Genomic DNA, 27992 nt, shown 5'->3' on the forward strand with positions numbered 1-27992 from the left:
TTACAGCATAACAGTGTTCATTGTTTTGGCATCACACCCAGTGCTCCATGCAGTACGTGCCCTCCCTATTACCCACCACCTGGTTCCTCAACCTCCCACCCCCCCCCCCCCGCCCCTTCAAAACCCTCTGGTTGTTTTTCAGAGTCCATAGTCTCTCATGGTTCATCTCCCCTTCCAGTTTCCCTCAACTCCCTCTCCTCTCCATCTCCCCATGTCCTCCATGTTATTTGTTATGCTCCACAAATAAGTGAGACCATATGATACTTGACTCTCTCTGCTTGACTTATTTCGCTCAGCATAATTTCTTCCAGTCCCGTCCATGTTGCTACAAAGCTTGGGTATTCATCCTTTCCGATGGAGGCATAATACTCCATTGTGTATATGTACCACATCTTCCTTATCCATTCATCCGTTGAAGGGCATCTTGGTTCTTTCCACAGTTTGGCGACCATAGCCATTGCTGCAATAAACATTGGGGTATAGATGGCCCTTCTTTTCACTACATCTGTATCTTTGGGGTAAATACCCAGCAGTGCAATTGCAGGGTCATAGGGAAGCTCTATTCTTAATTTCTTCAGGAATCTCCACACTGTTCTCCAAAGTGGCTGCGCTAACTTGCATTCCCACCAACAGTGTAAGAGGGTTCCCCTTTCTCCACATCCTCTCCAACACACGTTGTTTCCTGTCTTGCTAATTTTGGCCATTCTAACTGGTGTAAGGTGGTATCTCAATGTGGTTTTAATTTGAATCTCCCTGATGGCTAGTGATGATGAACATTTTTTCATGTGTCTGATAGCCATTTGTATGTCTTCGTTGGAGAAGTGTCTGTTCATATCTTCTGCCCATTTTTTGATATGATTATCTGTTTCGTGTGTGTTGAGTTTGAGAAGTTCTTTATAGATCCTGGATATCAACCTTTTGTCTGTACTGTCATTTGCAAATATCTTCTCCCATTCCGTGGGTTGCCTTTTTGTTTTGTTGACTGTTTCCTTTGCTGTGCAGAAGGTTTTGATCTTGATGAAGTCCCAAAAGTTCATTTTTGCTTTTGTTTCCTTGGCCTTTGGAGATATATCTTAAAAGAAGTTGTTGTGGCTGATATCGAAGAGGTTACTGCCTATGTTCTCCTCTAGGATTCTGATGGATTCCTGTCTCACGTTGAGGTCTTTTATCCATTTCGAGTTTATCTTTGCGTACGGTGTAAGAGAATGGTCGAGTTTCATTCTTCTACATATCGCTGTCCAGTTTTCCCAGCACCATTTATTGAAGAGACTGTCTTTTTTCCATTGAATATTTTTTCCTGTTTTGTCGAAGATTATTTCACCATAGAGTTGAGGGTCCATATCTGGGCTCTCCACTCTGTTCCACTGGTCTATGTGTCTGTTTTTATGCCAGTACCACGCTGTCTTGGTGATTACAGCTTTGTAGTAAAGCTTGATATCGGGTAACGTGATGCCGCCAGTTTTGTTTTTGTTTTTCAACATTTCCTTAGCAATTCGGGGTCTCTTCTGATTCCATACACATTTTAGGATTATTTGCTCCAGCTCTTTGAAAAATATCGGTGGAATTTTGATCGGAATGGCATTAAAAGTATAGATTGTTCTAGGCAGTATAGTATTCATTGTTTTTGCACAACACCCAGTGCTCCATGCAATACGTGCCCTCCCTATTACCCACCACCTGTTCCCCCAACCTCCCACCCCGACCCTTCAAAACCCTCAGGTTGTTTTTCAGTGTCCATAGTCTCTTATGGTTCGCCTCCCCTTCCAATTTTAGCATGTTAGTTTAGTTGTGCACACCACCCATTGCCTTCGTTGTTTTCCATAGAAGTGTGTTTAGTAAGTCATATATTTCATGAATTCTGAAAAACCCGATTTAGATGGTTATAACAGACATTGCAAATACAGTTTCATGAAACTGAGTAAAATATGAAAGAAACCAGTGATGTTCCTAAACACAGTTCTTTGGTCTTTGTTCTTTTCTTTAAATATATTAATTGTAGGTCTGGAGTTCAGACTCTGCCTCACAATGCCAAGGTTCACTACAACTATGCCAATTTCCTGAAGGACCAGGGTCGGAACCGGGAAGCCATCTACCACTACAGAACAGCCCTCAGGTAAGCCCCACACAATTGTCTACCGCTCTGCTTCTCAGGCCTTTGTTCATTCACTTGCCCACCCAGTGTACACTGTGGGGGTGGGGGTGGACAATGGACCTCACCTTCGGGGTGGTAAGGATTCCGGACTCTCCATTTTGGCTCAGTGTTCAATTCTGTTGTGAATATGGTAATTCTGCCTCGCTTCTAATTCTTGGTGTTCCTGCAGAAGTTTCCATTAGTACTCACTACTTATTGAAGTGACACTCCGTCACATACACACGGAGGCAAACAAGAGTTGGTTGTCAAAAATACACTCCTAGAGTCTCTGAGCATATATTCCAATGAATTCTCATCAGAAAGAATTTATCTGAAGGCATCTGAGTATAGAAAAAATACCCTGATAATTATATTAAATAGAAAGAAAACTACAAGATACTTGATTACCATATTGGGAATATATTAATAAGGGGTGTGTGTGTGTGTGTGTGTGTGTGTGTACACAAATATATAAGTGTATGTGCATATATATATGAACAGCCCTGACACTCTCCTTGTACTCCTCTACTTGTATTCATTTGGAAGAGACTGTATAAAACATAGCTTTAAGTTGTCACTTTAAGAGAAACCACAAATTCAAGCCTGCATTACCAGTGGCGGACCGCTCTTAAGTACTCAAAATGGCAACTCTTACTTTCAAGATGGTCTTATCTAAAACATCCCACATGATGAATGTCTTTAGCCTGCACCATGAGGGCACATGGGAACTATACATAGCCTTGGAGTCTCCAAATATGGGAAAAACAAAGAAACATGAGTCTTCTCTTTTATTGTATGATGAGGCTCACCGAAGCCTTTGAAAGAGTTTTCCATGCCCCTACGGACTGGCCTACATTTGGCTGAATTTTCTGATACAGTTCTGCTTTGAAACATGCTTCAAGTATGTATACCGAACTCATCTATATTTCCCTGAAGCACGTTCGAGGATTATCTCAAATCTTAGTTTGAAATCATCATTCTTAAAGTAACCAGCCAGGTTTTAAAAATTATCCTTTTGGACAGTGTTCTTACATAAATATATTGTTCATAAGTCAAATTCTTTTAGACTTTAGACTCTTATTTAATACGCAGTATGGCAAAAATTTTAAGCTGTGCTCATCAAGTTCACTATCAAATACTTTTCCAAAGATACAAAAAAATGCAAGCTCCAGAGGAAAAGTGTAACAAAACTTTCTATTGAGGAAAAGAAGTTTTTATTAAGGAATAGAAGATCATTTTTAAGGTTTAATAAGAAATTATGTTCGGGGTGCCTGAGTGGCTCAGTGGATTAAGCCGCTGCCTTCGGCTCAGGTCATGATCTCAGGGTCCTGGGATCGAGCCCCGCATTGGGCTCTCTGCTCCGCAGGGAGCCTGCTTCCTCCTCTCTCTCTGCCTGCCTCTCTGCCTACTTGTGATCTCTCTCTCTGTAAAATAAATAAAATAAAATCTTTAAAAAAAAAAAGAAAAGAAAAAAATCTGTTTCTTGCTTTAAAAAAAAAAATGTTCTTTCCCTGGAAGCCAGTTTACCCACCTCTTTACAGTACTTAACTCTAGTTGGTGAGATTAAGATTTGCTCTTTTTCTGTATATTTTATTTTGTGCTCCAAATGTTCTACAAGTGAACATGCATTATTTTTGCAATGAGAGGATATAATTTTTAAAGAGGCATATATGCCTTCAAAGGTACAAATAACGTATGTTTTGGCATAATAATTAATGTTTCAGGGTTTTAGATGGCATTCTTGAAGAGAAGAGAGCAGTAAATTTGCCTGAGAAATAGTAGTTGAAAGGAAGTATTATCAGTGTCCTTTAAAATTTGTTGCATTCTAAAAAACTGTTTTCTGTCAAGTTCAAACAGAAAAAATAAGGCAGACCCTAAGGCACAGCCTGGGGCAAAGATATAAATTATATAAAATTCTCGAGTAGCTGATTTTACAGAATTATAGTAGCTGGTTGGGTACTACTGCATTTTTCCCATGAAACAATAAAAATAAATGTTTGCTTCAGCAACTGTGCTTCTGGAAGAAACATGTCCCTTGAGAAGTGGGGAAAAAACAATTAAAGCTATAAATACCCTGCATAGTAATTAGTAAAATATTTCATCCTCTCAGACCAGGATCAAAATACTTCTGATTTAAATAGCATCATTTCTTTGTGGATACCTCAGTGGTGAATTTTCAATGAGTATGGGTGTTTTGTTTTGCTTTTTTAATTTAAATAAATTGTCACTCCTTATGTTAGAGAGAAAGGGAAAGTACCAGGACTATTCATCATTTTGATGATTATTCATCTTAGGTGATGAGAAAATTGCCCTTTTTTAAAAATTAAATTAATTTTTTTAGAGAAAGAGCATGCACATAAGCAATGGATGGGGAGGGGCAGAGAAAGAGTGAGAGAGAATCTTAGGCAGGTTCCATGCTCAGTGCAAAGCCCAACATGGGGCTCGATCTCACACCATGACCTGAGCTGAAATCGAGAGTCGGATGCTAAACCGACTGAGCCACCCAGGCATTGCCCTTATTTTGATATTGCTCTTTCTTTGCTCAAGTTGATGAAACAGGGGCTCTCCCCACTCCCAACTACCTCATCCCTGTTTCCACTTCAGTATATTTGATATTTTCCATATTTGCACACAGCCAGAAAGAGAATGATTAGGGAAATGCAGAGCTAGCGGTGTTATTATTTGAAATCAGTCCCCACAATTATCCATTTCTGTGGTAATGACTGTGTAGATCCCAAAGGCAATGATGGAATTAGTCATTAGGGTTGTGTCTATACCAATATCATTTTAGCTGACTTATAATTCTAGAAATAATGCTACGTTAAATTGGTAATTATATATGACATGAATATTCTGCTTCTTTTAAACCTTATTCCATTTTTTTTAAAAGATTTATTTATTTATTTCAGAGAGAGAGTGTGAGAGTGGGTTGGGGGAGGAGCAGAGGCACAGGGAGAGAGAGAATGCTGGAGCAGACTCCCTACCGAGAAGGGAGCCCAATGTGGGGCTCAATCCCAAGACCCTGAGATCACTACCTGAGCTGAAATCAAGAGCTGGCCACTTAACTAACTGAGCCACACAGGCAAGGCAACCTTACTCTATTTTTATATATATACACATATGTGTGTGTATATATCCCCCCATGTTTATTTCAGCATTATTTACAATAGCCAAGATACAGAATGTGTTAATTTTTTTTACTCTTTTTATTTATTTATTTAAAGTTTTTCCTTTTAGATCTTTTCCATTTTTTTTATTATTATGTTATGTTAGTCACCATACAGTACACTAACAGAACACTAATGATGTAGTGTTCCAAGATTCATTGTTTGCATATAACACCCAGTGATCCAAGCAATCCGTGCCCTCCTTAATACCCATCACCAGGCTTACTCATTCCCTCCCCCACCTCCCCTCTAAAACCCTCAATCTGTTCCCTGGAGTCCACAGTCTCTCATGGTTCCTCTCCCCCTTCGATTTCCCCCACTTCATTTTTCCCTTCCCTCTTTTACTGTCCTCCATGCTATTTCTTATGTTCCACAAATAAGGGAAACCATATGATAATTGATTTTCTCTGCTTGACTTTTTTCACTTATCATAATCTCCTCCAGTCCCAACCATGTTGATGCAAAAGTTGAGTATTCATCCTTTCTGATGGTTGAGCAATAGTCCATTGTGTATATATGGACCATATCTTCTTTATGCATTAGTCTACAACCTTATTCTGTTTTTTAAACAAAGTGGAAGTACTACCAAGTTCTCCTCCCTTTCAGTGAAGCTCATTTATTCTATTTCTGTAGTGCAAGGGAAATCTTCCCTGGAAAATGCTGCAGCTGAGGTTACAAATTCAGATTAAGTCCCAAATCAGCAAAGGAAAATGACAGAACTCTTTTTTTAAATCCTTAATGAACACAGGTGTTACCTTTGCTTTGCTCAGAGGGGAACTGTGATGTTTATACCTGTTCCAGATTCTATAAAGTTTGGGATTCCGTATGGTTCAGAATCAGACCACCACTGGTGGTTCTGCCATATGCCTCCAAAGCTTTCTGGCCATTGTTTAGAACCTGGAAAATTTTCTAACATTCCACTTCATATGAGTGGAGTAGAAAGTTCAGAGATGACCAAATATCTCAGCTCTTCCTGCACAAAAATGCCCATGAAATAACTCATCCAATAAGCCCAAAGAGAGAGAGAGAGATCATGGCTCAGACTGAATATGCAGCAGATACTGAATGTGTACTTGGCCAGTGGTTTGTTGATCAGCTTAAAAAGTCACTTAAAAGGATAGAATCATAAAACAAAGCATGCATACTCTTGAATGATTTTTATACCCTAAAATTTCCCATGTACATCCACTCACTAATCTTCAAATGTCAAACCAAGCTTTTTTCTTTGGGCAAGAGTCTAATGATTATAATCTGCAAAAATCACATCCATAAGTCATTTCTCTGATGACCAGGTTTTGATACTTTCAAGTGGAATAAAAACTATAATGACTGTGAGATTTTTCTGATTTTTCTCCTATAGCTTTTTTTATAAATACTCCACATCTAATCAACAGCAATTTCTTGAGCAAATTCCCTTCTTTGAGTATTTCCAGAGTGTTTACATAGTTCATAGAAATTACAACACTGTTTTTCACATTTATATTTTATCAGTTTGCAAGATATTTCATTACATGGTACAATTGCAATAAAAACTTACTGCAACAAATTTGTTAACAAACACAACTGTCTTTTAGACATACAACTCAACTTACAGGATCAAAAAGGCCCAGGCTTATAGAGAAAGTTTATTAAGTTGTGGGTATCCACCAATATGTTTTACAGAGAATAGAGAACATCTGGAAATCTGACAACATAGTGAAGAGACTGTTTTAAAAGAGATTTCACTAGAGGTGATTGAGTCATGGACATTGTTTCTCATCTTATATTTGAATCCCCTGCATGACTCAGTTACTGGTTGGTTAAAATGGGCTGGTGGTCAAGAACCCTGCACCTGGGAATGAATTCAGTTCACTTTGTCCAGGTGGGTCAGGAAGGTCTCCCTATTGTCAGCAGCAAATTATCTCATATTCCACAGAGCATTTGTTCACTTAGATGCCTTCTTCTTCCCAACCCATTATAATAAGGACCCCATACCCAAATCTACTATTGTGTCCTGGTTGATTGGATATCAGCCCTGTGCAAGATTCTGTCCTGATACGAGGGCTGTAATCTTCAGTCACCAGAGACTGCTGTTTTCTTTTCACAAGTATGGTTTCAACGTGAAATACACAGTAAATCATCTAAGATTTCCACCCTCCCATACTCCTATCAAGCAGGAGATGCATTTCCCTTCCCTGATAGCACTCAAGTGTACTTGGGCAGCCATGAGACCCTTAGAGCAGCTTTGTCCACTCCCAGTGTATCTGCTGTTGATGTTCTAAACAGATAATCTGAAGGGAAAGAAACTTGTTCAGAAAGGGTAGAAGTCCTTGACCAGACTCTTTTATTGGCATAATTAAAGGGGAAGAAATGTGCCTTTTAATGCTCCTGTCCCAAAGAAATCTGTTAGCTGTTTAATTGCCTACCACTTGGGAAAGGATAGAACTAAAATCTTTCTGATTGGAATTTTTTAATGGGTAAAATAGACTTGTCATGATAAAAGTAACCATTGATAGCATTCTTTGTATTCCTTCCTGTGTGGATAACTGGAACTCTGGAAGGACACTCTTATTAACTGGGTAAGTCTATGTGGAAAAAAAGGAAATAATAAAGGAATCGAGGAAACATCATATTGTTAGAGTCTAAAGAATCTAACCATGTGTAATTAACCCCCTGTTCACGGATGTCCTGAGTAGATCAATAAAATTATTACAATTCCTTTGAAAAATGTTGTCTATAAAGCTGGTGGAATTTGAACATTTTTTTGAAATCAGGATTTAATGGTTATTTTAAAAGTCCTCATTACACAGGCTATTTTAAGTGGACATTTAAAATAACTCTTACAAGTAAAAATGACCTTGGATACCAGCTGCCATGTATTTCTGGAAAGAATTAAAATTCCAGAACCATTTGTTAACCAGGTTTAATAAGTGGAGATAGGCTCTTCTGCCCGTATGGTATTTTCATTTATAAAGTCTAAATACACTTTCCAGTATCACAAATAGACATTTGAAATTATTTTTATTTCTTTTTGTTGATGAAATTAGAGCCTCCCTCTATTTATTTTGTCTTAATTAAGTCTGGCAGTTTTAGTCATTAAATCCAAGAAGTTAAACACTATTTTATTTAGAAAACTATAATTTCATGACCATACTTATGAACTAAATTTCCAAATGAAAGTTTTATAATTTCTATTGAAGAATATTTTGCTGTCTGGTTTTCTTTTGTTGTTGTCTTTTTCCTCCTGCCTTCCACCACTCTTTCACTTCAAGAGCTTGCCTTGCTTCCCCAGGAAACGGAATCCAAGGCAGGGATCTGTAAGCAGGAAGTCCACTGAGAAGCACAATCTGGAACACTAGGGAAGGAAGCCAGGGGAGCAGAATGGGCAGAGGGAGAGTTGGGACAGGCAGTGCAGTTCCAGGGCCTTGGGTGACCGCTGAGAAAGCTCTGGAGCTGCAAGGGCCCCTCAGGATGGCCATGAGTGGAGGCAATAGATGGAACCTTTACATCCCCTTACAAACCCATCACTGCCTCGGGTGAGGGAGTTCCCTGAGGCTGAGTGCAGTGCCCAGAGGCTGTGCGGTGTCAGCCACTGGGGAAACAAGTGTCTCAGACGTGAGTGGTGTCTGGGTGCTGAGAGACAGCATCCAAGGCCCTGGCTTAATTTACAATTTCTTATATAAGCAGATAATGACTGTTTTAACAATATCATTTAGATTTTCTGGTAAAGTGAACAACATGTGAAGTAACACCATACTTCACTTTGTAGGGTTGGAATATTACAAGATAACTCCTATAAAAAGCTTAAAGCAGGGGCGCCTGGGTGGCTCAGTGGGTTAAGCCACTGCCTTCGGCTCAGGTCATGATCTCGGGGTCCTGAGATCGAGTCCCGCATCGGGCTCTCTGCTCGGCAGGGAGCCTGCTTCCCTCTCTGCCTCTCTGTCTGCTTGTGATCTCTCTCTGTCAAATAAATAAATAAAATCTTTTAAAAAAAAAAAAAAAAAAAAAAAAAAGCTTAAAGCAGGGCCTAATCCCTGGCAGTGATTAAACTCATTAAGTGTTATCTATGTCCCAAATCTGACCACTTCTCTCCGCCTCCACCCCCCACCTTGTCTCACTTAGATTCCTGTTCCTCAGAGGCTCTGCAGTGGCCTCCAGGCACTGCACTGTCTTTCTCAAACCTCACCTCCTGCTACTTTTCTTGCCGGCTCGACTCCAGCCATGTGGGGTTCCGGGGATTCTGAATTTGTGGTTTCCTCTTTCCAAAACACCCCCTCCCTGTCTAAAAGCTGCCTCCTTCCCTTCCTTTGGGGCTCTCCACTTGGGTCATCTTGTCAACAAGGCCTTCCCTGGCCACCCCACTGAAGAGTGCAGTCACCACCAACATGGTCTGTTCCTCTTTGCTTCATTTTCCCCACTGCATTTATCACCTGCTAATCTGCTTCTCATCTCTAGAAGGGAACCCCAGCAGAATAGAGATTTGTGTCCTTGTCCCCAGCCTGGAGAGCCATGCCGGGAATGTGGCACTTTGTCAACATGTGTTGGATGGCCGGACGCTACACGTAAACATTTTTCTACAGTCTGTTTTTAAGGAATGTGAATTACCTGAAATTTTAAAAAATAGCAACTGAGGTATAGTGTAAAAACTGAAGACTATCAAAAGCCGATCCTTAGTCGCTTCTATGGAGCCTAAATTTAATCTGCCCCCAAACCCATCTTGCTCTTCTGCTCTTCCAAGGAGTTTGTTTAAAATTCTTCCTTTAAACCCTTCACTTTATTCACTTCTCTGGGCACTTTTCGATTAATATTTAAATATTCTCAGGGCACCTGGGTGGCTCAGTCAGTTGAGTGTCTACCTCTTGAAATTAGCTCAGGTCATGATCTCCGTTGGTGAGATCGAGCCCTGTATTGGTCTCCATGCTCATCAGGATGTCTGCTTACGATTCTCTCTCCCCGGAGCGCCTGGGTGGCTCAGTGGGTTAAGCCCCTGCCTTCCGCTCACGTCATGATCTCAGGGTCCTGGGACTGAGCCCTGCATCAGGCTCTCTGCTCAGCAGGGAGCCTGCTCCCCCCCCCCCACCGCCTGCCTCTCTGCCTAGTCATGATCTTTCTCTCTCTGTCAAGTAAATAGTAAAATCTTAAAAGATTCTCCCTCTTCCTCTGCCTTCACCTTCCCTACTCACATGCTCATTCTCTCTCTCTCTCTTTCCAAAGATTTATTTATTTTTTAGAGAGGTGGGGAGAGACCATGCTCACGAGCAAGGGAAGAGGAAGGGAGAGAAAAAGAATCTCAAGCAGACTCCCTGCTGAATGCAGAGCCCAGCATGGGGCTCGATATCACCACCTGAGATCATGACCTGAGCTGAAATCAAGAGGTGGATGTTCAACTCACTGAGCCACCCAGGCGCCCCTCTATCTATTTATTTAAAAATAGAAATTAGGGGCGCCTGGGTGGCTCAGTGGGTTAAGCTGCTGCCTTCAGCTCAGGTCATGATCTCAGGATCCTGGGATCGAGTCCCACATCGGGCTCTCTGCTCAGCGGAGAGCCTGCTTCCCTTCCTCTCTCTCTGCCTGCCTCTCTTGTGATTTCTGTCTGTCAGATAAATAGATAAAATCTTTAAAAAAAATAAAATAAAAATAGAAATTAAAATATGAAAATAAAATAAATAAAATACTTTAAATAATTAGTCTCAAGTTTCTGCCATCTTGAAACAAATGTGCAAACCAGCCTCTGCATCTCCTGTTTCCCCTTTCCTGCCATTGAGTCTGTTGGTTCCTACCTTTTAAAAGTGTTGAAATTTCCGGCGGTCTCAGTGTCTTTTCCTTTATTTCCGTCTCATTACCCCCTCAGCCGTGAGTGGTTCCCATTCTACCACCAAAACTGTTTTCCCCAAGAGCCCCTGCTACCTCCATGCAGGGAACTCCAGAGGAGGACACTGCTTGGGAATTAAATTCCTTGACTCTCAACAGCATTAATTTTTTGACCGCTCCCTCCTCCTTAGGGCGAATTCTTTATCATCTTCCATGCTGACTTGGTTTTTCTTCTGTTTCTCTAGACTCTCCTCCAAACCCTTGATGGAGGAATTCTCAGGCACCTCCTCTAGGCTTTCTTCTTTTCTCAAGCTTTTCTTTCCTCCCAAGGGATTTCTTCAGTTCCAAAGGCTTTAGTTAGTGTCTGTATGCTGATTAATTCTCCAAGCTGTAATTTCACCACGTAACTTTCCCATATCAGAGCTAGCTGATTACTGGATGTTTCCACAAATTTCCCTCTGCACCTGAAACTCACCTTACCACCTTCTTCAAAACCTGCTCCGTGGCCTTTATTGCCCTCCTTTCCAGTTTGTGCTTAAGCCAGAGTAAAATGTTTTTTTTCCTTTGTTCTGTTTGGTTTTGCTTTTTCTCTTTGAAACACCTTTCTTCCTCTTCCTGCTTCCCCTCCTCCCCTTCCCCTAACCCTCAACTATTACTGCCCCGCTGGCAAAGCATCATCTCCCCTGGAAACACCTTGGTGAACACCATGTGTAGATCCTGCCATGGGCTCCTGCTTCTCGTACTACGCATCCCCACCCCTCCACGCCTCCTCTACCCCGTTTCTGCTTTGTGTCTTTCTGCTGTGTGTGCTCTGATCACAGTGCATTAAAGTCCTCTGCCACAGGACCTCCTTGAGGGCAAGGACTCCTTTCTCTTTATTGTGTGGGCCCTTCGCAGAGGGCCTGGCACATTGTAGGTGCTCAGTAAATGTTAAAACGTTTGTTGCAAGAAAGACTGAATGAATATAATGCACAAAATATCAAGACCCCTTTAGAGTCCAAGGACAACTTTATTATAAGTAGTGTTTCTCAGTGGGAGAGCTGCCAACAATTTAGATGGACCAACTCTTCCTTATGCAGTATTGCCCTTCCCATCACAGGATATTAAACGCCCCTACTTCCTGCTGATGGTGACCACAAATTCCTGAGGTGGATGTTCAGGATATGTGCCCTCTTCTCTCCCCATCCCTCATGATCTTCATGGGCAGGTATGATTGGGAATATGGACATACGTTTCCCGTCCTCTTATGTCTTTTTCTAAGTTAATGCAACAATCCAAGTACTATTCGTGCTACGAAGTGTTATTACAATAAAGGTTCTGTGCACACCTTGATCTGTCACACAGGACTTTGAATCTTCTTACAGCTTTGATTGTACCTTTTAAAATTGCACATGTCTGGAATTCCATTTGGTGTTGAGCATATCAGAAAGGCTTGGAGAAAATTGCTCTGCTACAGAGGGGATCGTTTGCTTTAGATGTTGAAGGACTGACAGCCTTCGGAATGAGAGTTTCACAGAAAAACTCCTACATTCTTAAACTGGAGAGAGTCACATGTCCTTCACATCCAAGAACCCACGGCAGAGGAGAGACAGATGGATACAAGATGACTTGAGTGTTCGCTGGGTTAGTGATGAAGAAATAATGGATGTTATTTTGACTGATGGGAGCAAGTTGAAGGCCATTGACAGCAGTGAAGAGAATGATTTTTGGGGGCGGAGGGGATGAGAAGTCCATATGAGAGAAGGAGACCTGGCAGCTTCAGCCTGGTATGGGTTCATTAGGGCTGTAGAGGGAGCCAAAAAATAACACCCAGAGGTCCTTCAGCTCACCCCAGAACAGTTTGTAGTAGAACAAGTAGGATGACGGGTATCTTTATTCCCATCATCTCATTTGTTCACACAGAAGGTCAATATGTTATTGACCTTATTGTTACAGAGAAAGCAGCTAAAGGGCAGACATAAATTCAGAATCACATAGCTAGAACGTTACCTCAGGCCTCTGAGAATTAATTATGTTCACCATTTTTTATTACAGAGAGCAGAGAAGTATTCAATTCAACTCATTTCCCAAGCTTTAGTGTTAAATTGTCAGGAATCAGGAAAATTCAGCTACTTAAAATGACTCATTTCCTGAGGGTATCAGAGGTTTTACTCTAAATTCTCTTGGAAAATCAATTGGGTGGAGTCCTTCTGGATCCCTGGGAGAGGTCAGGCATTGTGGGAGGTCAGATAATTGAGTTTGGCCCTCTTTGGAGAGAGCATGTCCCATTTCCCTAAATGGCATGTAAAGTTTTTCCCAAAGCTATCTGAAATGGGTGGGAAGGAGTATAATGCAAAAAGAAAAGTGACAAGACTTATTTGCTGGTTGTTAATGGCAATTTCAAGCAAGTAAAGAAGCAGACCAATCAGTGTCACCTGGTACATTTTAGTGACACAATGGCTCAAATCTTATAACAGGAAGAAATCAGGCACTTGAAAAATGCCAGAGACTAATCTGGTTGAAAATACGCTGCTGACTCCTGAAATAAAGTTCACTTTGGGTGTGTGGTTTTTTGTTTTTTTTTTTTTAGTCCAGTGAAACTCGGGTTTTATGGTTGAATTTTTTTCCCAGCCATGTTTTTTCTTTGGGATTTTTTTTTCCTCAACAGGAAATAGAAAATAAACATCTGACCTTAGCATAGTTAACCTCAAATAAATTAATCTGTGGAATGAAATCAGACAAATAAATCAGGGTGTGTATATTCTGAAAGGAAATTACAAACTGGAGTCCATGATACAGTATTACTTGCACAAGGAAATGCCTTATAAGGGACTCAAATGTTGAAAAATTAAGAGCACCCTTAACTTTTGAACAAACTGTACAAAGTTCAAAGTAAATGACTGAAAAAATATATAAAACCACACTTTAGTCACATCCATCTCATGTCTCTGAGTCTTCAGGTTGATCTTGAGGTTAAAGCTTAAGAACAGTAGAGCGTGCATACATCCGGTACACTTACTAAGTGTTGCTGGTTCTAAAAAGCTTTTCCAAATACTGTGGTTTTCAGAGATACCATGGTTATTTTGTATGGCAGGTAACATTTTTCCAGTGCATAAGAATCTCAGTAGCCAAGTGTCCTGAGAATTGAGTTCATTCTACTTCTGTCCCTGAGAGCTGGTTCTTGTAAGATCATAGTCAAATGGATTGGCCCAAGTAAAAAAAGAGAAATTATTCTAAATAGAAGCTCTAATTTGTAGCAGTTTATTTATTTGCTAAAGGTGGAATGACTCGTGATTTTTTTGGAAAATAAATAGATTTACAGGAGCCAACCATCTTAAATGTCTTTACAGGAACTACTCCTTCTGAGATTTAAAAAAAAAAAAAATCTGTTATCTACTCAATTTCTTTCCTTAGCTATAACACAGTACAATAATTCTATTTAGAGGATTAGGAGGGTTAAGGATGCCTGGGTGGCTCAGTCAGTCAGACGTCTGTCTTCAGTTCAGGTCATGATCCCAGGGCCCTGGAATAGAGTCCTAGATCAGTCTCCTTTCTCGGCAGGGAGCCTGCTGCTCCCACTGGCTGCTCTGCCTGCTGTTTCCCTTCCCCTCCCTCCCACTTGTGCACTCTCTCTCTCTCTCTCTCTGACAAATAAAATCTTTTAAGAAAGTATTAAGAGTGTTAAATGAAATAATGGAAGAAAAAGTGTGAAGTATCATTAATATATCCTTTGGACCCATTTTCTTTTGTTCCTGCCCCCAGTGATGATCTATTAATATGTTGTTTATGTTGATTATCAGAGCTAAGGTAACTGGGAATGGAGGGGAATACCAATAATATCCTTAACTACATACTTTATCAATTCTGCATAAGGAAATGTTACTAAATAAAAATTAAGAACCCCTTAAATGCTCAAATGGACACGTACTTATCAAGAATACAAATTATCTAACCCTTGAAAATAATCTTCAGTCCATAGAACTGTATCTCTGTATTTAGATTTCATTTTTATTTTATTCTATTTTGGGGTGGGGGGAGGGACAGAGAGAGGGAGAGAGAGAATCTTAAGCAGGCTCCACACCCAGTGGGGAGCCTAGTGCAGGGCTTGATCTCATGACCCTGAGATCACATGAGCAGAAATCAGTAATCTATACTTATATGACTGAGCCATCCAGACACCCCAAAATTTCATTTTTAAAGAGAAAAAATGAACTTCCTTATACCCTGGAGCTACTTAACAATACAACACATTTTTGTATAGCAAATTTTAAAAATTTAAGGCACCAAAATAATAATAATAAAGAAATAGCAAGAGAATCCCCATCAACAACACAAATGTTGAGTAAGAGTGGAAGAAAGAAAATCACATGGCTCTTCACACTCGTTCTAAGAAAAAACAGGTCTGAAAATCACCATTCCATTCTAGTTGAGAGAGGCTTTTGTTGAGATTTTTTTTAGGCAGGGAAAGGAATAATCACTAACAGAACTTTTGTAAAATATACCTTTAGAAGTCAAAGTCAAGAAGGGCTTAATTTATTCTGACAAGGGAAGTAGCAACATAAACATCTCTTAAATTGTTCATTTTTCCCGTAGAAAAATCCCCTTCTGGAGACCTCAGTATTGACTTGGACCCAAACTAATTCAAACACAAGTTCATTTAAAAAGTAAACACACAAAATAACCTTGTCCTTACCTAGGTCTTTAGTAAACAAGAGAAGTGTGTGTGTTTTAAGAGAACATCTATGTCTTTCTAAAACTGAAAATGAAATGTAGTATTTTTTTTCCTGACCTAGTTATTAAAGAATCCTGTTGATGAAATTCAGCTTTGTTTTATAAATAATGCAATGCCTGCTTGTGAGTAGCTAAACCGAATCAGATCCCCAGGGAGAGAGGATATGCCAGCAGACCCTTACTCTTACTGGGAATACACGATGCCACACAGTTTTCAGGTGGAGGGCCCTGAGTGGCAGCAGATTCAGTAAACCACACCAGAGGCCAGCAGTCCCCTTCCTTCCTGGGTCCGGACTCTGTGAACATACAGCCTCTTCTCTGACTGTGGCTGGCAGACAAGTTTTTGGAGCACAAGTCGTGCTCGGGGCCCTTTTCCTCATAGTGCTATGTCTGTTTCTCGTTGCTTCCTTTCTCACTGCTTATTTCTGGGTTTAAGGGTTTGGTGTGGACTTATACTCAGTTTCTTTCTGATTGGAAAAAACAGAGAGAGAAAGAAACATTTTTGGACTCCGTGAAATGTGAAAGCCCATGACTGTTTATTTAAGTGACAGTGAGATCATGAGTGAGTATCCAGTTTGACAAGGTGGGCGGAGAGCCAGTGCCGAGGGCAGTTGCTTGACAGTGTGGATGGGAGCTGCAAGAGGGGAGTGAGTCCGTGGTGGAAGATCTTACTGAATTTAGACTGCCCTTTCCCATTCCCATAGGTAGTGCTTTCACCTCAGACATTGATTTCAAGTGCTCCCAAGCCTAAAGAAGTAAGGAAAAGATCAAGTTTTAAGAAGGCAGATGTCCCAGGGAAGCTTCCTATTATAGCTGGTCAACAGGGCAAGACTTGCTCTCACTATGTTCATTGGACATCACTTAAATCTTTAGGGGTCAGAGAGTGTTGCTCAACATCTCCCCCTGCAAAAAAAAAAAAAGTTTCTTTAGAAAATTTGAGTCCTGACTGTGATATGTTTTCTGTAACCACTTCCAAAATCATTCTTAGATGCAAACTTCTAGGAGACTTTTTTTTTTTTTTTTTAAGATTTTACTTATTTGACAGGCAGAGATCACAAGTAGGCAGAGAGGCAGGAAGAGAGAGAGAGGAGGAGGAAGCAGGCTCCTTGCTGAGCAGAGAACCTGACTCAGGGCTTGATCCCAGGACCCTGGGATCATGACCTGAACCAAAGGCAGAGGCTTTAAACCACTGAGCCACCCAGGCGCCCCTTTAGGAGACTTTTGTAGCTAAGGAGTGACTGAGTGGGTCCAACAGCATTTTTGTCTCTCATCATAGCTCTGACATCCCTTAGTGACATCTCAGAGAGCTAATGACTTGCTTCCCTCAGGACTGTGAGGCTGGGGGTGATGGGACTAGACCAGGGACCGCAGGTTGTCTTTGCCTGAGTGAAGGGGACCTGAGAGAAGCAAACAGCAGTGCCATGTGTTGGCCCAGTGTGTTTCCCTTTTCCCAGCTTCCTGTCGTAATCTCTCTCTCCGCAAGAGTCTCTACAGCCATTGAGAGTAATTAGGGCTTTCAAGTTTTGGAAGGACATAACATGCCTCCAAATACATTCTATCCCTTGTCAGTCATGAGGAGCGTCACCGAGCATTTCTTCCTGAAAATGCTAGCTCTGAGGGATGTTCGTGGGGTTCATTGCTGCTCTAAAAGGGAGTAGGGAAGGGAGGATTACACGGTCAAATAAATTTAGGAAACTTTGGATTAAGTAACGATTTAAAAAAAAAAAACAGCCATAAGACTTGTCAGTTTTTTTTAATAGGACCCCCTTCTGTCCGCAAATATAATTGATCCTAGAAGGTGTGGAACAGAGTGGGAGGAGGCAAGCATGTCGTTTGGTTGTCAAGAGACTTGACAAGTACACATCCTATTTTTATTTCTTGGGCATTATCTTCACTTTTCTACATTAAGAGCAGTTCCATGGGCTTATTCACAGTACTCTGGGTGACAGGGATGGAGTGAACCTCTTAGTCTGCTAAATATTCTGCTCTAAATATAGCAGAAACAACTAAACTGTGTAGCTGTACAGATTTGGCTTCTTGATGGTTTTGAGTTAAGGAAGTAAATTGATTCTCTTCCTTCCTTAATCAGCATACATTTGGTTTTCTGATGTATCCCTGATCCTCTTTTACATTTGCTTTTGAGCACTGGCAATGAGATTTTCACTTCGTTGTGCATTATTTAATTTTTTTAAAAAGTGTGTGTCAGGATTTTCTTTCTGAGAACTGTATCTGGCCAGTTGGTACCAAATTACAGTAGGAGGAGGGAAAGGAGATAAAATGGAAAAAGAGAACCAAGATGGAAAGCCATTTTAGGGATAAAGTTTATTTGTATGGGAAGACATTGTATATTATCCTTTCTCAATAATGGTGGTCTTATGGATCTTCCAGCCCAAATATGTTCATGAAGATTCCCTCATTCAAGGAGCTCCCCTGCATCTTGTATACATAGTGGGCACTGTACAAGCAGCTGCTCGGTGGTCCCACCAGCCCAGAAACTCAGAAGCAATGAGGCAATGAGAATTTTCTGTCAAAGCAAATTAAAAGTAATTATAGGCTCAAAAGGATTAAAATTTATTTAACCCTGATACATTTGCATACTGTTTATTTTTGTACCATTTGGAGTTATTTACTTAGACCACGAAGAGTCAGATATCTGTTTCCATATTTATATGCCTGCAGCTGCACACATAGTTGACCATTAAGATTTCACATGGACAGGGGCGCCTGGGTGGCTCAGTGGTTTAGGCTGCTGCCTTCGGCTCAGGTCATGATCTCAGGGTCCTGGGATCGAGTCCCACATCGGGCTCTCTGCTCAGCGGGGAGCCTGCTTCCCTCTCACTCTCTCTGTCTGTCTCTCTGTCTACTTGTGATCTCTGTCAAATAAATAAATAAAATCTAAAAAAAAAAAAAAAAAGATTTCACATGGACAAACCATTAAAATAAGGGAAGAATCCAGTATTCATTTTGGTTATGGCATTCTTGAGGTGGGGAAGAGGGAGAACAAGCACATCATGCCCAGCTTAGAAGTTTCGAACAATGATGGCTGAATATTTCTAATTTTTCAGGTTGTATCCTCGCCACGCAAGTGCCCTGAACAACCTTGGAACACTGACGAGAGACACGGCAGAGGCAAAGATGTACTATCAGAGGGCTCTCCAGCTAAATCCGCAGCACAACCGGGCTCTTTTCAATCTCGGGAATCTCCTTAAGTAAGTAGAACATGTACTTTTCATCTGGTGGCTCGTAATTTCATTAAATTCTTTCCTTCTTAACACTCATTTGGTTGCACTCCTGTCCCCTCTTCCCAGAGTGGAATAATTAGGGGTTTCAAGCTTTGAGAGGAGGTCATGTTCATCTGAAATAATTCTATCCCTCCTCAGTCCAGAAGAGCTAACACTTGCAGGGAGATACTCTGGGAGATGTCCATAGGTTGTCTGTAGAGGGGTAGAAATAGGGAAGGCTTACATGGTTAGGTAAACTTAGGAAGCACTGAGTTAGACTAAGAGGACCCCCCCCCCCCCTTGCAAGAACCGTTAATATGCTGAATGCCCTGTGAATCATCAAGAAGGCAATATGGAATACGACATTTCCCAAAGTCATTTTGGGGGGGGGGGGTGGTAAGGCATTTCCCAAGTGTTCCATGAATGTACTTTGGGCAAAGCACTCGTCTAGGAAAGGCAGTGTGCTCTAAAGCTGCAGCCAGGTGACAGAAGCACGACCATGTTCAGCGTGAACTAGCGGTCAGGAGTGGAACAAGGCCTGCCTCCACTTAGTAATGGCAACTCTCGCTCTTACGGAGACCTGCAAGGTGCAGTCACTGATGTTTGCTTTTCACCCACTGCCCTGTGAAAGGTTGATAGTGCAGTTAGTATCACTTGAGGACTAAAACGGCTGCTTTTGCATCTTGTATTTTCATTAATACAAAGTCTAGGCATCTTGGTGATGGTGTAGTTTTGACAATAATGAAATGGTGGCAGTTTTGAAATTTAACTTCTCAACTTAAGAAAACAGGTTGAGAATATCAGAAGTGAAAATTGGGTGAAAGATGTTTGGAATGAGAGTGTAGTGATATATTTATCTCTGCTTGTTGGGATGCTGACATTCTCCACACTTACTGGGAGCATCTGGGAGGCTCAGTTGGTTGAGGGTCTGACTCATGGTTTCCGCTAAGGTCATGATCTCAGGGTAGTGAGATCGGGCCCTGAGGTCAGGCTTTGTGCTCAGCGTGGAGTCGGCTTGCGATTTCTCCTCTCTCTCCCCCTCTGCCCCTTCTCCCTCATTCTCTATTTCTCTCTCTCCCCCTAAAATAAATAAGTAAATCTTTAAAAAAAAAAAAAAAGTCTCCACACTTATTGAATTGGTTTCTGAGTCTCTGAAGTTCTAGAGCTCTAGTCTGGTACTTTTTTTTTTTTTTTTTTTTTTTTTTTTAGTCTGGTACTTTTAAAGTGAATGGTTTGCTTTGTTCTCTTTTCCTCTCCTTAAAGGGATTGTCTTCCTTGCCTCAGTAACTCCATATGATGCAACTTCTACACCTTCCTGTTTACTCCTTGAATTTGACATATACAGATAGATTCTGGTTCTTCTTTCTAATGTGTGTGTCAATGTGTGTTTTTATGTAATCCCGTTTGGACAGAAGCACTGGATTGGGTTAATCACAGAACAGTCTAATATGGTATGATGTGATAGGTGCCATCCTATAGTTTTCTGTTCAGGAATGGCTTTGTCCAGGTACCGGAGCACAGAATCAAGGAATACTATACAATAATAAGTAAATGCAGGGAAAGTATAATTCAAATGAAATGAATAAAAGTAGAAATCAGCAAAAACCAAATAAATGTATTTTTTCAAATTAGATAATTTTTTTTTTACAATTTGATACACATTGAGAATGCTGAAAAACAACTAAGAATGAAGTGGGACACACTGTGACAGAAAAGCCATTTCAGTACTAGTCAGCTGCTATTAAAAATAATAACCAGTCAAGCGATGTGGGGAAAATGAGTTCTAGTTATTGCAGGTAATAGTTGCAGGTTAATAGGGTGCTTTTATTTTACTCAACTGTTTTTATGAGCTCTTACTACTTTATGTGAAGTTCCAAGGACTCATTTCTTAAAGTCATTGTTGGCATCTGTTTATGTCCTACCATTTTATTTTATTTTTTTAAGATTTTATTTATTTATTTGACAGAGAGAGACACAGTGAGAGAGGGAACACAAAGAGGGAGAGTGGGAGAGGGAGAAGCAGGCCTCCTGCAGAGCAGGAAACCTGCTCTGAGGCTCAGTCCCAGGACCCCAGGATCAGGTCCTGAGCCTAAGGCAGACTCCCAGCAACTGAGCCACCCAGGTGCCGCCTCTATGTCCTACCTTACAGCCCAAATAATTTCATGGCTGGATAAAGTCCTGCCAGTGTTTTGGGGATACCTGGATGACACAGTACTGATTTTAAAGACCACATCCCCAAAGACAAGCTGTAATGGCAGTTCTTGTTAAGGATGATGTCCTGCAGTGATGATGATCGTATTGTGCTGAATCCAGCTCTACTTAACAGTGGCAGTCGACAGTCTTAAAATTTCATCTTGCGAAGACCTGAACAGGAGACACACGCTCTAACCTTCCTTTTTCAATCACATATTATCGCCATTAACTATTATCATGAATAAATACATGTGAGTTACAAGGATGAGGAATTATTTTTTGGACCATGGTAACTATTTTTCACAGTAGGAGGGACTCTGAATACCGAACATAAGTTCTTTTGTCTCTTTGTCAAAATCAACTCTTGATGATTATCCAGACCAACAACAATGCTTTACATTTGCATAAGACTCTACTTTTCTGAGTGCCTTTTGTTGTTGTTGTTGTTGTTGTTGTTAATGAGGCCCTCCTAGTAACTCTTTAAGGTAGACAGGGAAGAGGGAAGGAGGGTCCTGAAAAGTAGGAATACCTTGTACAAAGCCACTGTGGTTTGCCTTTTGCTTTTTTGATTCACATCAGAGAACAGAGTGGCCATATTCGTGGAGATTGTTCTTAGAATCCAGTGGAATAAAATCCTGATAATAGCTAACATTTACATAATACTTTATAATTTACGGATAACTGTTTTCATATGCATTATTTAATTTAATCTTTAATCTATCATGAAGGGTCTGATCATCCACATCCCCACTTTACAGAACCAAGTTGGCCTAGGCTCTGGCAGACCCAGGACTGAACCCTTGCCTTCAGACTCCTGTTCTATTCATTTTCTTTACCCATGCTGCCCAAATAGCTCTCCAACCCCCAAATTACTTAATATTTAGCTCTTCAATGCCTTTTGGGAGAAAGGCCCATTTTGTTTTGTTTTGTTTTTAAGGAAACAGTAATGTTTGTTTATATTATGACCCTCGGTAGCAGAGAGAAGTGACCCAGAAAATAGAGCTAATCCACATTTAGTTAACTCTGAGTTTCATTTCCCATTTCCTTAATATATGTCTGCTCTTAAGTACCAATGGGTCAAAGACAAAAAAAAAAAAAAAAAAAACGGATACTTTAAATTGTGCTTAATCTGATCCATTTTACTGTTTAAGATTTTTTTACCCTGTTTCTCATTAGGCCTGCTAAGTTTTTACAATTGTGCCCCTTTTTTGTAATCTAGAAGTTAAGAACCTGAGCATCTTTTTAGACACAAGTGTTAGATTTGATCGTCCTTGACAGCAGGGTGCTATCATTATTCCTATTTTATAAATGATGGAATGAAGGCTTGGGGAAGTAATGTGCCAAGATCCCTTAGCGAAGAAAGAGAAGGCCAGGGAATTGAACCTAGACCTGTCTGACCACACTTGACTGCCTCCTTGTGGCTCACCTCAAAACTGGGATACAGTCTGGAGCAGCACCACCCCACAGAAATGTCCTGAGAGCCAGGATCTGTGACTTAAAATTTTCAGGTAGCCCTATCTCGGGACATAAAAATGGTGGAATTAATTTTAATAGTGGATTTTATTTAACCCCAGTATATTTAAAATATTAGCATTTTAGCATATGATTAATATTAAAAATTAATTTTAAAATCGAATGTAAAAATACTACTAAGCTAGTGTGCACTTTTTTTTATAAGTAATCCTTCCTTAAAATCCAGTGTATGTTTTATACTTACAGCCTCTCTCAGACTAGTCATATTTCAAGTGTTCAATAGCCACATGTGGTTAGTGGCTGCTGTATTGGACAGCACAGACCTTTATTAATGACCCTGACTTTGAAAGAAATGTAAGACTTTGTCCAGACCAGAAGCTCTAAATAAAATGTGATTCTGTCAGAACATCCCAGAAATCTCATAGCACTGAAGACAAATTTCATTTGAATTCTTGGAATTATATGACATACAGCTTTAGACCTGTTCATAGCAATAGATTTCAGTGAATGTTATCCAAATATATTTGGCCTCTTCCATGACCATTTCACTGGACTTTGACACTAATCTATTATGATTCTGTGTGGCATATTTACCATGTGACAGATTGATAAGGAACAGCTTTCCATGCCAGCATTCTTAATTTATATTAATTATTGTCAGCTTTGCTTGGAACCTAAAATGTAAAAGAAAATAGGCAAGATTGGCATAAACTTTTTATGGATGCAAAGAGCAGAAGTCCCTGATGACTCACGGGAATATAATCAAATATGTAAATTCAGGGCATGGGAAAATATTTTTGTGACTGCTTAGGTAAAATAGTTGCTAGTGTTTGCTACTGAAACAATATGGAAAGAACCTCTTACAGAATTACATCATGCCTCCTTCATTGCCAAAATTCCCTTCTATTCACATGACAGGATATGGGCATTATATGGTTGTTACAATAAATATTATAATCAAAATACAGGAGAAAATGAAGTGGGATGTCCAATAATTGAACTATATAGAAGTTGAATTTCAAAAACAAAATACATTCTTTAGTCTGATCCTTTAGAAAATTAAATCCTAAAAAAGAAAAGGATATGGAAAGAAGGGTGACCATTATCTTTGAAATAAATGTTTGGGATGTGGCTCTGGCACTAGCTGTCCTACCTTTTAGTTTCTAAAACGGACGTCATTCAAAACATTCGAGATAGTTGTTCTCCTCTTCTCTTCTTTTCAACTGAAACCTCAGAGAATCCCAAATGCCAGCTTTTTGAGCTCTTTTCCATCACATGAGGATGTCAGCTTTGGGTGGGCAAGTTCTGCACTTTTCTCTTGGAGGGAAATCTCACTCCTTGCCCCCACCCTCTTGGTGACCTGTTGGAATTCAGGATACCTCCAACCTGATTTATCTGTAGTCTCAATCCCATTACAGCCCTTCCCCAACTTGAATCAGTCACCCAGTTGCTCTGCCAGCTTCACCCCGGGACCCCCCAGGACCCTCTGGTTCTGCTCTGCTTCAGGTACCCACCAACATGGCCAGGCCACAGGCTTTTTATGCAGACCTTTTTTTTCTCTCTACCTTTTTCTTCTCTACCACCTGAATTCTGATGTTCCTCTTTGACCTTAACCTCTTACCTCTGCCCACCCTTCCCTCTTCTGTCCTTCCTACTGACACTTTGATGGGGTTGTGATGATGACCTGTCACCTCCTAGCTCCTCTCCATGCTCAGTTGTCTTTTTCTAAGACCTTAGCATTGGCATGCCTTCCATAATCAGTGTGATTCCTCTCTGACTCCCTCTTTCCTGCCCACCCTGTTCTTCACCACTGTTACAATCTCTGTGCTAATTTTATATTCATAATTTATAATCCCGTCTCTAACTTACCCCTTTCACTAATGAATGTGACGTCAGCTTAGACTCTTGCACACCTTGACCATCATTTACTTGCCTGACCAGGCCCCCAGCTCAAGGTACCCCACTGCCTGCATTTTGCTTTCCCTAGACCAGTACTTCTCAACTCTTTTCATTATCAGCCCCCCACTTACGCCCTAGGAGCCTTTTTAAGCGCTTTTTCCTAAACACCCCCCCCAATAAATACTCAAGAATAAAATTTGTTAAATAGCATTGAGCTTTGGGAGCCCACAAAGTATTGTCATGTCTAGTTTTACTTCTTTTTTTTTTGTTTGTTTTAAGATTTTATTTGTTTATTTGACAGAGATCACAGGTAGGCAGAGAAGCAGGTGGAGAGAGAGGAGGAAGCAGGCTCCCCACTGAGCAGAGAGCCCTATGCGGGGCTCGATCCCAGGACCTAGGATCATGACCTGAGCTGAAGGCAGAGTCTTTAACCCACTGAGCCACCCAGGTGCCCCTAGTTTTACTTCTTATATGTGATCTAATCTCATTTTCACTGCACACCTCCAAGCCAAGAAGTGGTTTTTCACCTCTGTTAGGAATGGATCCTCTAGATCTTCATCCATTCTGTCAGGTGTTGGGGATGAAAACCAGAAATCTGAGTTGAGGGGGACACTAACCAAACTCTGAAGAGAGCATTGTGAAACAAAACAGGATCGGGGTTAAAGCTGGTCGAGAGTCATCCCTTATGGTCTTAGAATGCCCTATCTCCCAAATATTTTGTTCTTTTCCTTCTTCCCCTCCTTAGTGTCCATACACACACCCAGAAGATAACATCACTCCTACTTTTAATAAGAATATCCAAGTCAGTCAAGGTCAATTTTTGCAGCTTCCCTTCTTCCTTCCTCAAAATTTTCTGCATGTTCGAAGACTCCCCCATCTTTTGCTCTTCCACAGAAGAATTTCTTACCTCCTTAACACTGCCAGAACTTACGTGTTTATGCATTGTTTGTTGGTTTTTTGAAATTGAGTCATAATGGAATAAAGTGGAAAAAGTGCACAAATGTGGGTTTTGACAATTCTCTATACTCTTGTAATTACCCCCAAAATAACATAGGACATTTCCATCACACCAGAAAGACCCTTCATGCCTCTTTCCAGTAATTTCCCGTTGCTTTGAGGCAACCATTGTTCTGATTCTTTCCACCATAAATTAGTTTAGCCTGTATTAGAACTTCACAAAAGTGAACTTCATTCAAAGGTGATCATTTACTATGCACTTTTTTGTCATCTGGATATTTTTGCTTAGCATACTGCTTTGAGTCTTACTCCTGTGATTACATGCTACTTTTATTCTTTTATTTATTTATTCTTTTATTTTATTGTTCTTTTATTACTGAGTAGTATTCTGTCATGTAAATATACTGTAATTTGTTTATCCATTTTCCTGTGGGTGAATACTTGGTTTCTTTACAGGTTTATTATGAATATTAGTGTTGTGGCTATTCATGTCCCAGACTTTGTATGTTTATTTTTCTTAGGTAAATATCTAGGAGTAGAATTGTGGGTAAATGTATCTTCAGTGTTTTGAGAAACAGTCAAACTGTCCTTCAGAGTAATTGTACCACTTTCCCTCCCATCAACAATGGTAAGAGATCCATGTGCTTCACACCCTAACATTTGGTATTGTCAGTCTTTTATATTTTAGCCATGAGGAGGCATTAGTATAAAACCCATATGTGTTCTTGATTCTGTTTCTGTCTCCTTCCACCATCCATTATTGTGGGCTCCCTCTTAGGCCTTCAGGTTTTTCCCATTCCACAAATTACTATATACCCTAGATTCCCCCAGATTATCTTTCTCATTTCAGCCATTCCCTCAAGTTGTTCTCCTAGCTCCTTTTCAAGTGTCTCCCATCAAATCGGCAAGAATGGTTAGCATATGGTGCTGCTCCTTCCTCCTCACCTGTTCATTCGGCGCTCTCATTCCGCTGAAGTCTCTGAAGTAAAGAATACACCAGTCTTGACCTCCACCTGCTTTTGAAGCTCTCTATTTCATTGCCTGTCTTAGATCATGTCGTGTTTTCTTTTATTTCCAACATCTATTCTTCTTCTCCCCTCCTATAAATTGAGGGGCACCTGAGGATTTCACTGATTGTCCATTCCATATGTACATAGAGTCCAAACATCTTAGCATTTAGGACTTTCCTCTGTGTTTTCCCCCACTCTCCCATGCTGTGTACACCCTGACCCACAGCCACATTGAGAACTTGCCAGCCACCTATGCAGAACACAAGCCTGCAAGCTTCATTGGGGAGAATATTACAAAGGGTTTAAACTAAGAACTCTTCTAGTTCATCTAAAATATGATTTCATTTGCGTCTTTTTTTTTTTTTTTTTTTTTGGAGAGGAGTTGGGTAGGGGCACAGGGAAAGGGAGAAGGAATCTTAAGCAGCCTCCACGGTGCAGAGCTGAACACAGGGCTCAATCTCACAACCCTGGGATCATGACCCGCGCCAAAATCAAGAGTCAGATACTTAACTGACTGAGAAACTCATGCGCTCTTCGTTTGCATTTTTATCTTCTGTTCAGTGTTTCTACCAAACTGGATTCTCTGTGAAGGGATGAGACTGTTTACCTCTTTGCTGAAGGTTTGAGAGTTACGTGTGTGTACACAGATTGCTAATTGTTAAAATATTTTTGTGAAGTATCTCTCCCCTACCAAAACTCTGTTCATTCATGCTGTGATTGCTAATGAATTGAGCATGAGTGCATTGTTTTAAATCAATAGTATGGTTTTCAGGGACTGGTCCCTTTTCTCAATCCCTTTTTTAGCTGTGATGGCTGCAGTAAACTCTGGTGAGGCCAGAAGACAGCCTGCATGGGAAGCACTGTGAGGGAGAGCAAGCTTGAAAGGACCCCTGGTTTTATTTATTCTCTGGAAGGAATTGGAATGTTTTTTCTCTCCCTGCATAAATATTTCTGACAGAGGGCAATTAAACAGGCCCGACTGCTTTGTCAAATACAAGAATGTTCAGTGGTCTCCCTGTCCTGAATATTAACCCCCTTCTACCTTCAGCCCCCAACCTTAAACTCCATAAGGTTCCCTGGCTCCATTTGCAGTCCAGTCTCCTTAAGATCCTGTGCTGGGCTCTGACGTGGAACAACTCTTAACTGGAAACAGAGCTTAAAGAAAGTACGAGCCGGGCGCCTGGGTGGCTCAGTGGGTTAAGCCGCTGCCTTCAGCTCAGGTCATGATCTCAGGGTCCTGGGATCGAGTCCCGCATCGGGCTCTCTGCTCAGCAGGGAGCCTGCTTCCCTCTCTCTCTCTCTGCCTGCCTTTCTATCTACTTGTGATCTCTCTCTGTCAAATAAATAAATAATAAAAATCTTAAAAAAAAAAGAAAGTACGAGTCAATTATGAGAAAAAAAGAAATGAACAAGGAAGTGTTGAATCACTACATTGTACTCC

The 27992-nt window shown here is 40.6% G+C and overlaps 1 protein-coding gene across 1 annotated transcript in view; it reads left to right on the forward strand.

Moving 5' to 3' along the window:
- The window catches only part of TMTC1 (transmembrane O-mannosyltransferase targeting cadherins 1), a 267805-nt gene that overhangs the window by 189682 nt on the left and 50131 nt on the right, over positions 1 to 27992 (forward strand). Inside the window, exons 11-12 of the mRNA XM_046012428.1 lie at positions 2000 to 2113; positions 18864 to 19007. Of these exons, the coding sequence (XP_045868384.1) occupies positions 2000 to 2113; positions 18864 to 19007 (258 nt within the window). The remainder of the gene's footprint in view (positions 1 to 1999; positions 2114 to 18863; positions 19008 to 27992) is intronic.

This window comes from Meles meles, chromosome 7 (genome assembly GCF_922984935.1).
Source record: "Meles meles chromosome 7, mMelMel3.1 paternal haplotype, whole genome shotgun sequence".
Taxonomy (NCBI): Eukaryota; Metazoa; Chordata; class Mammalia; order Carnivora; family Mustelidae; genus Meles; species Meles meles.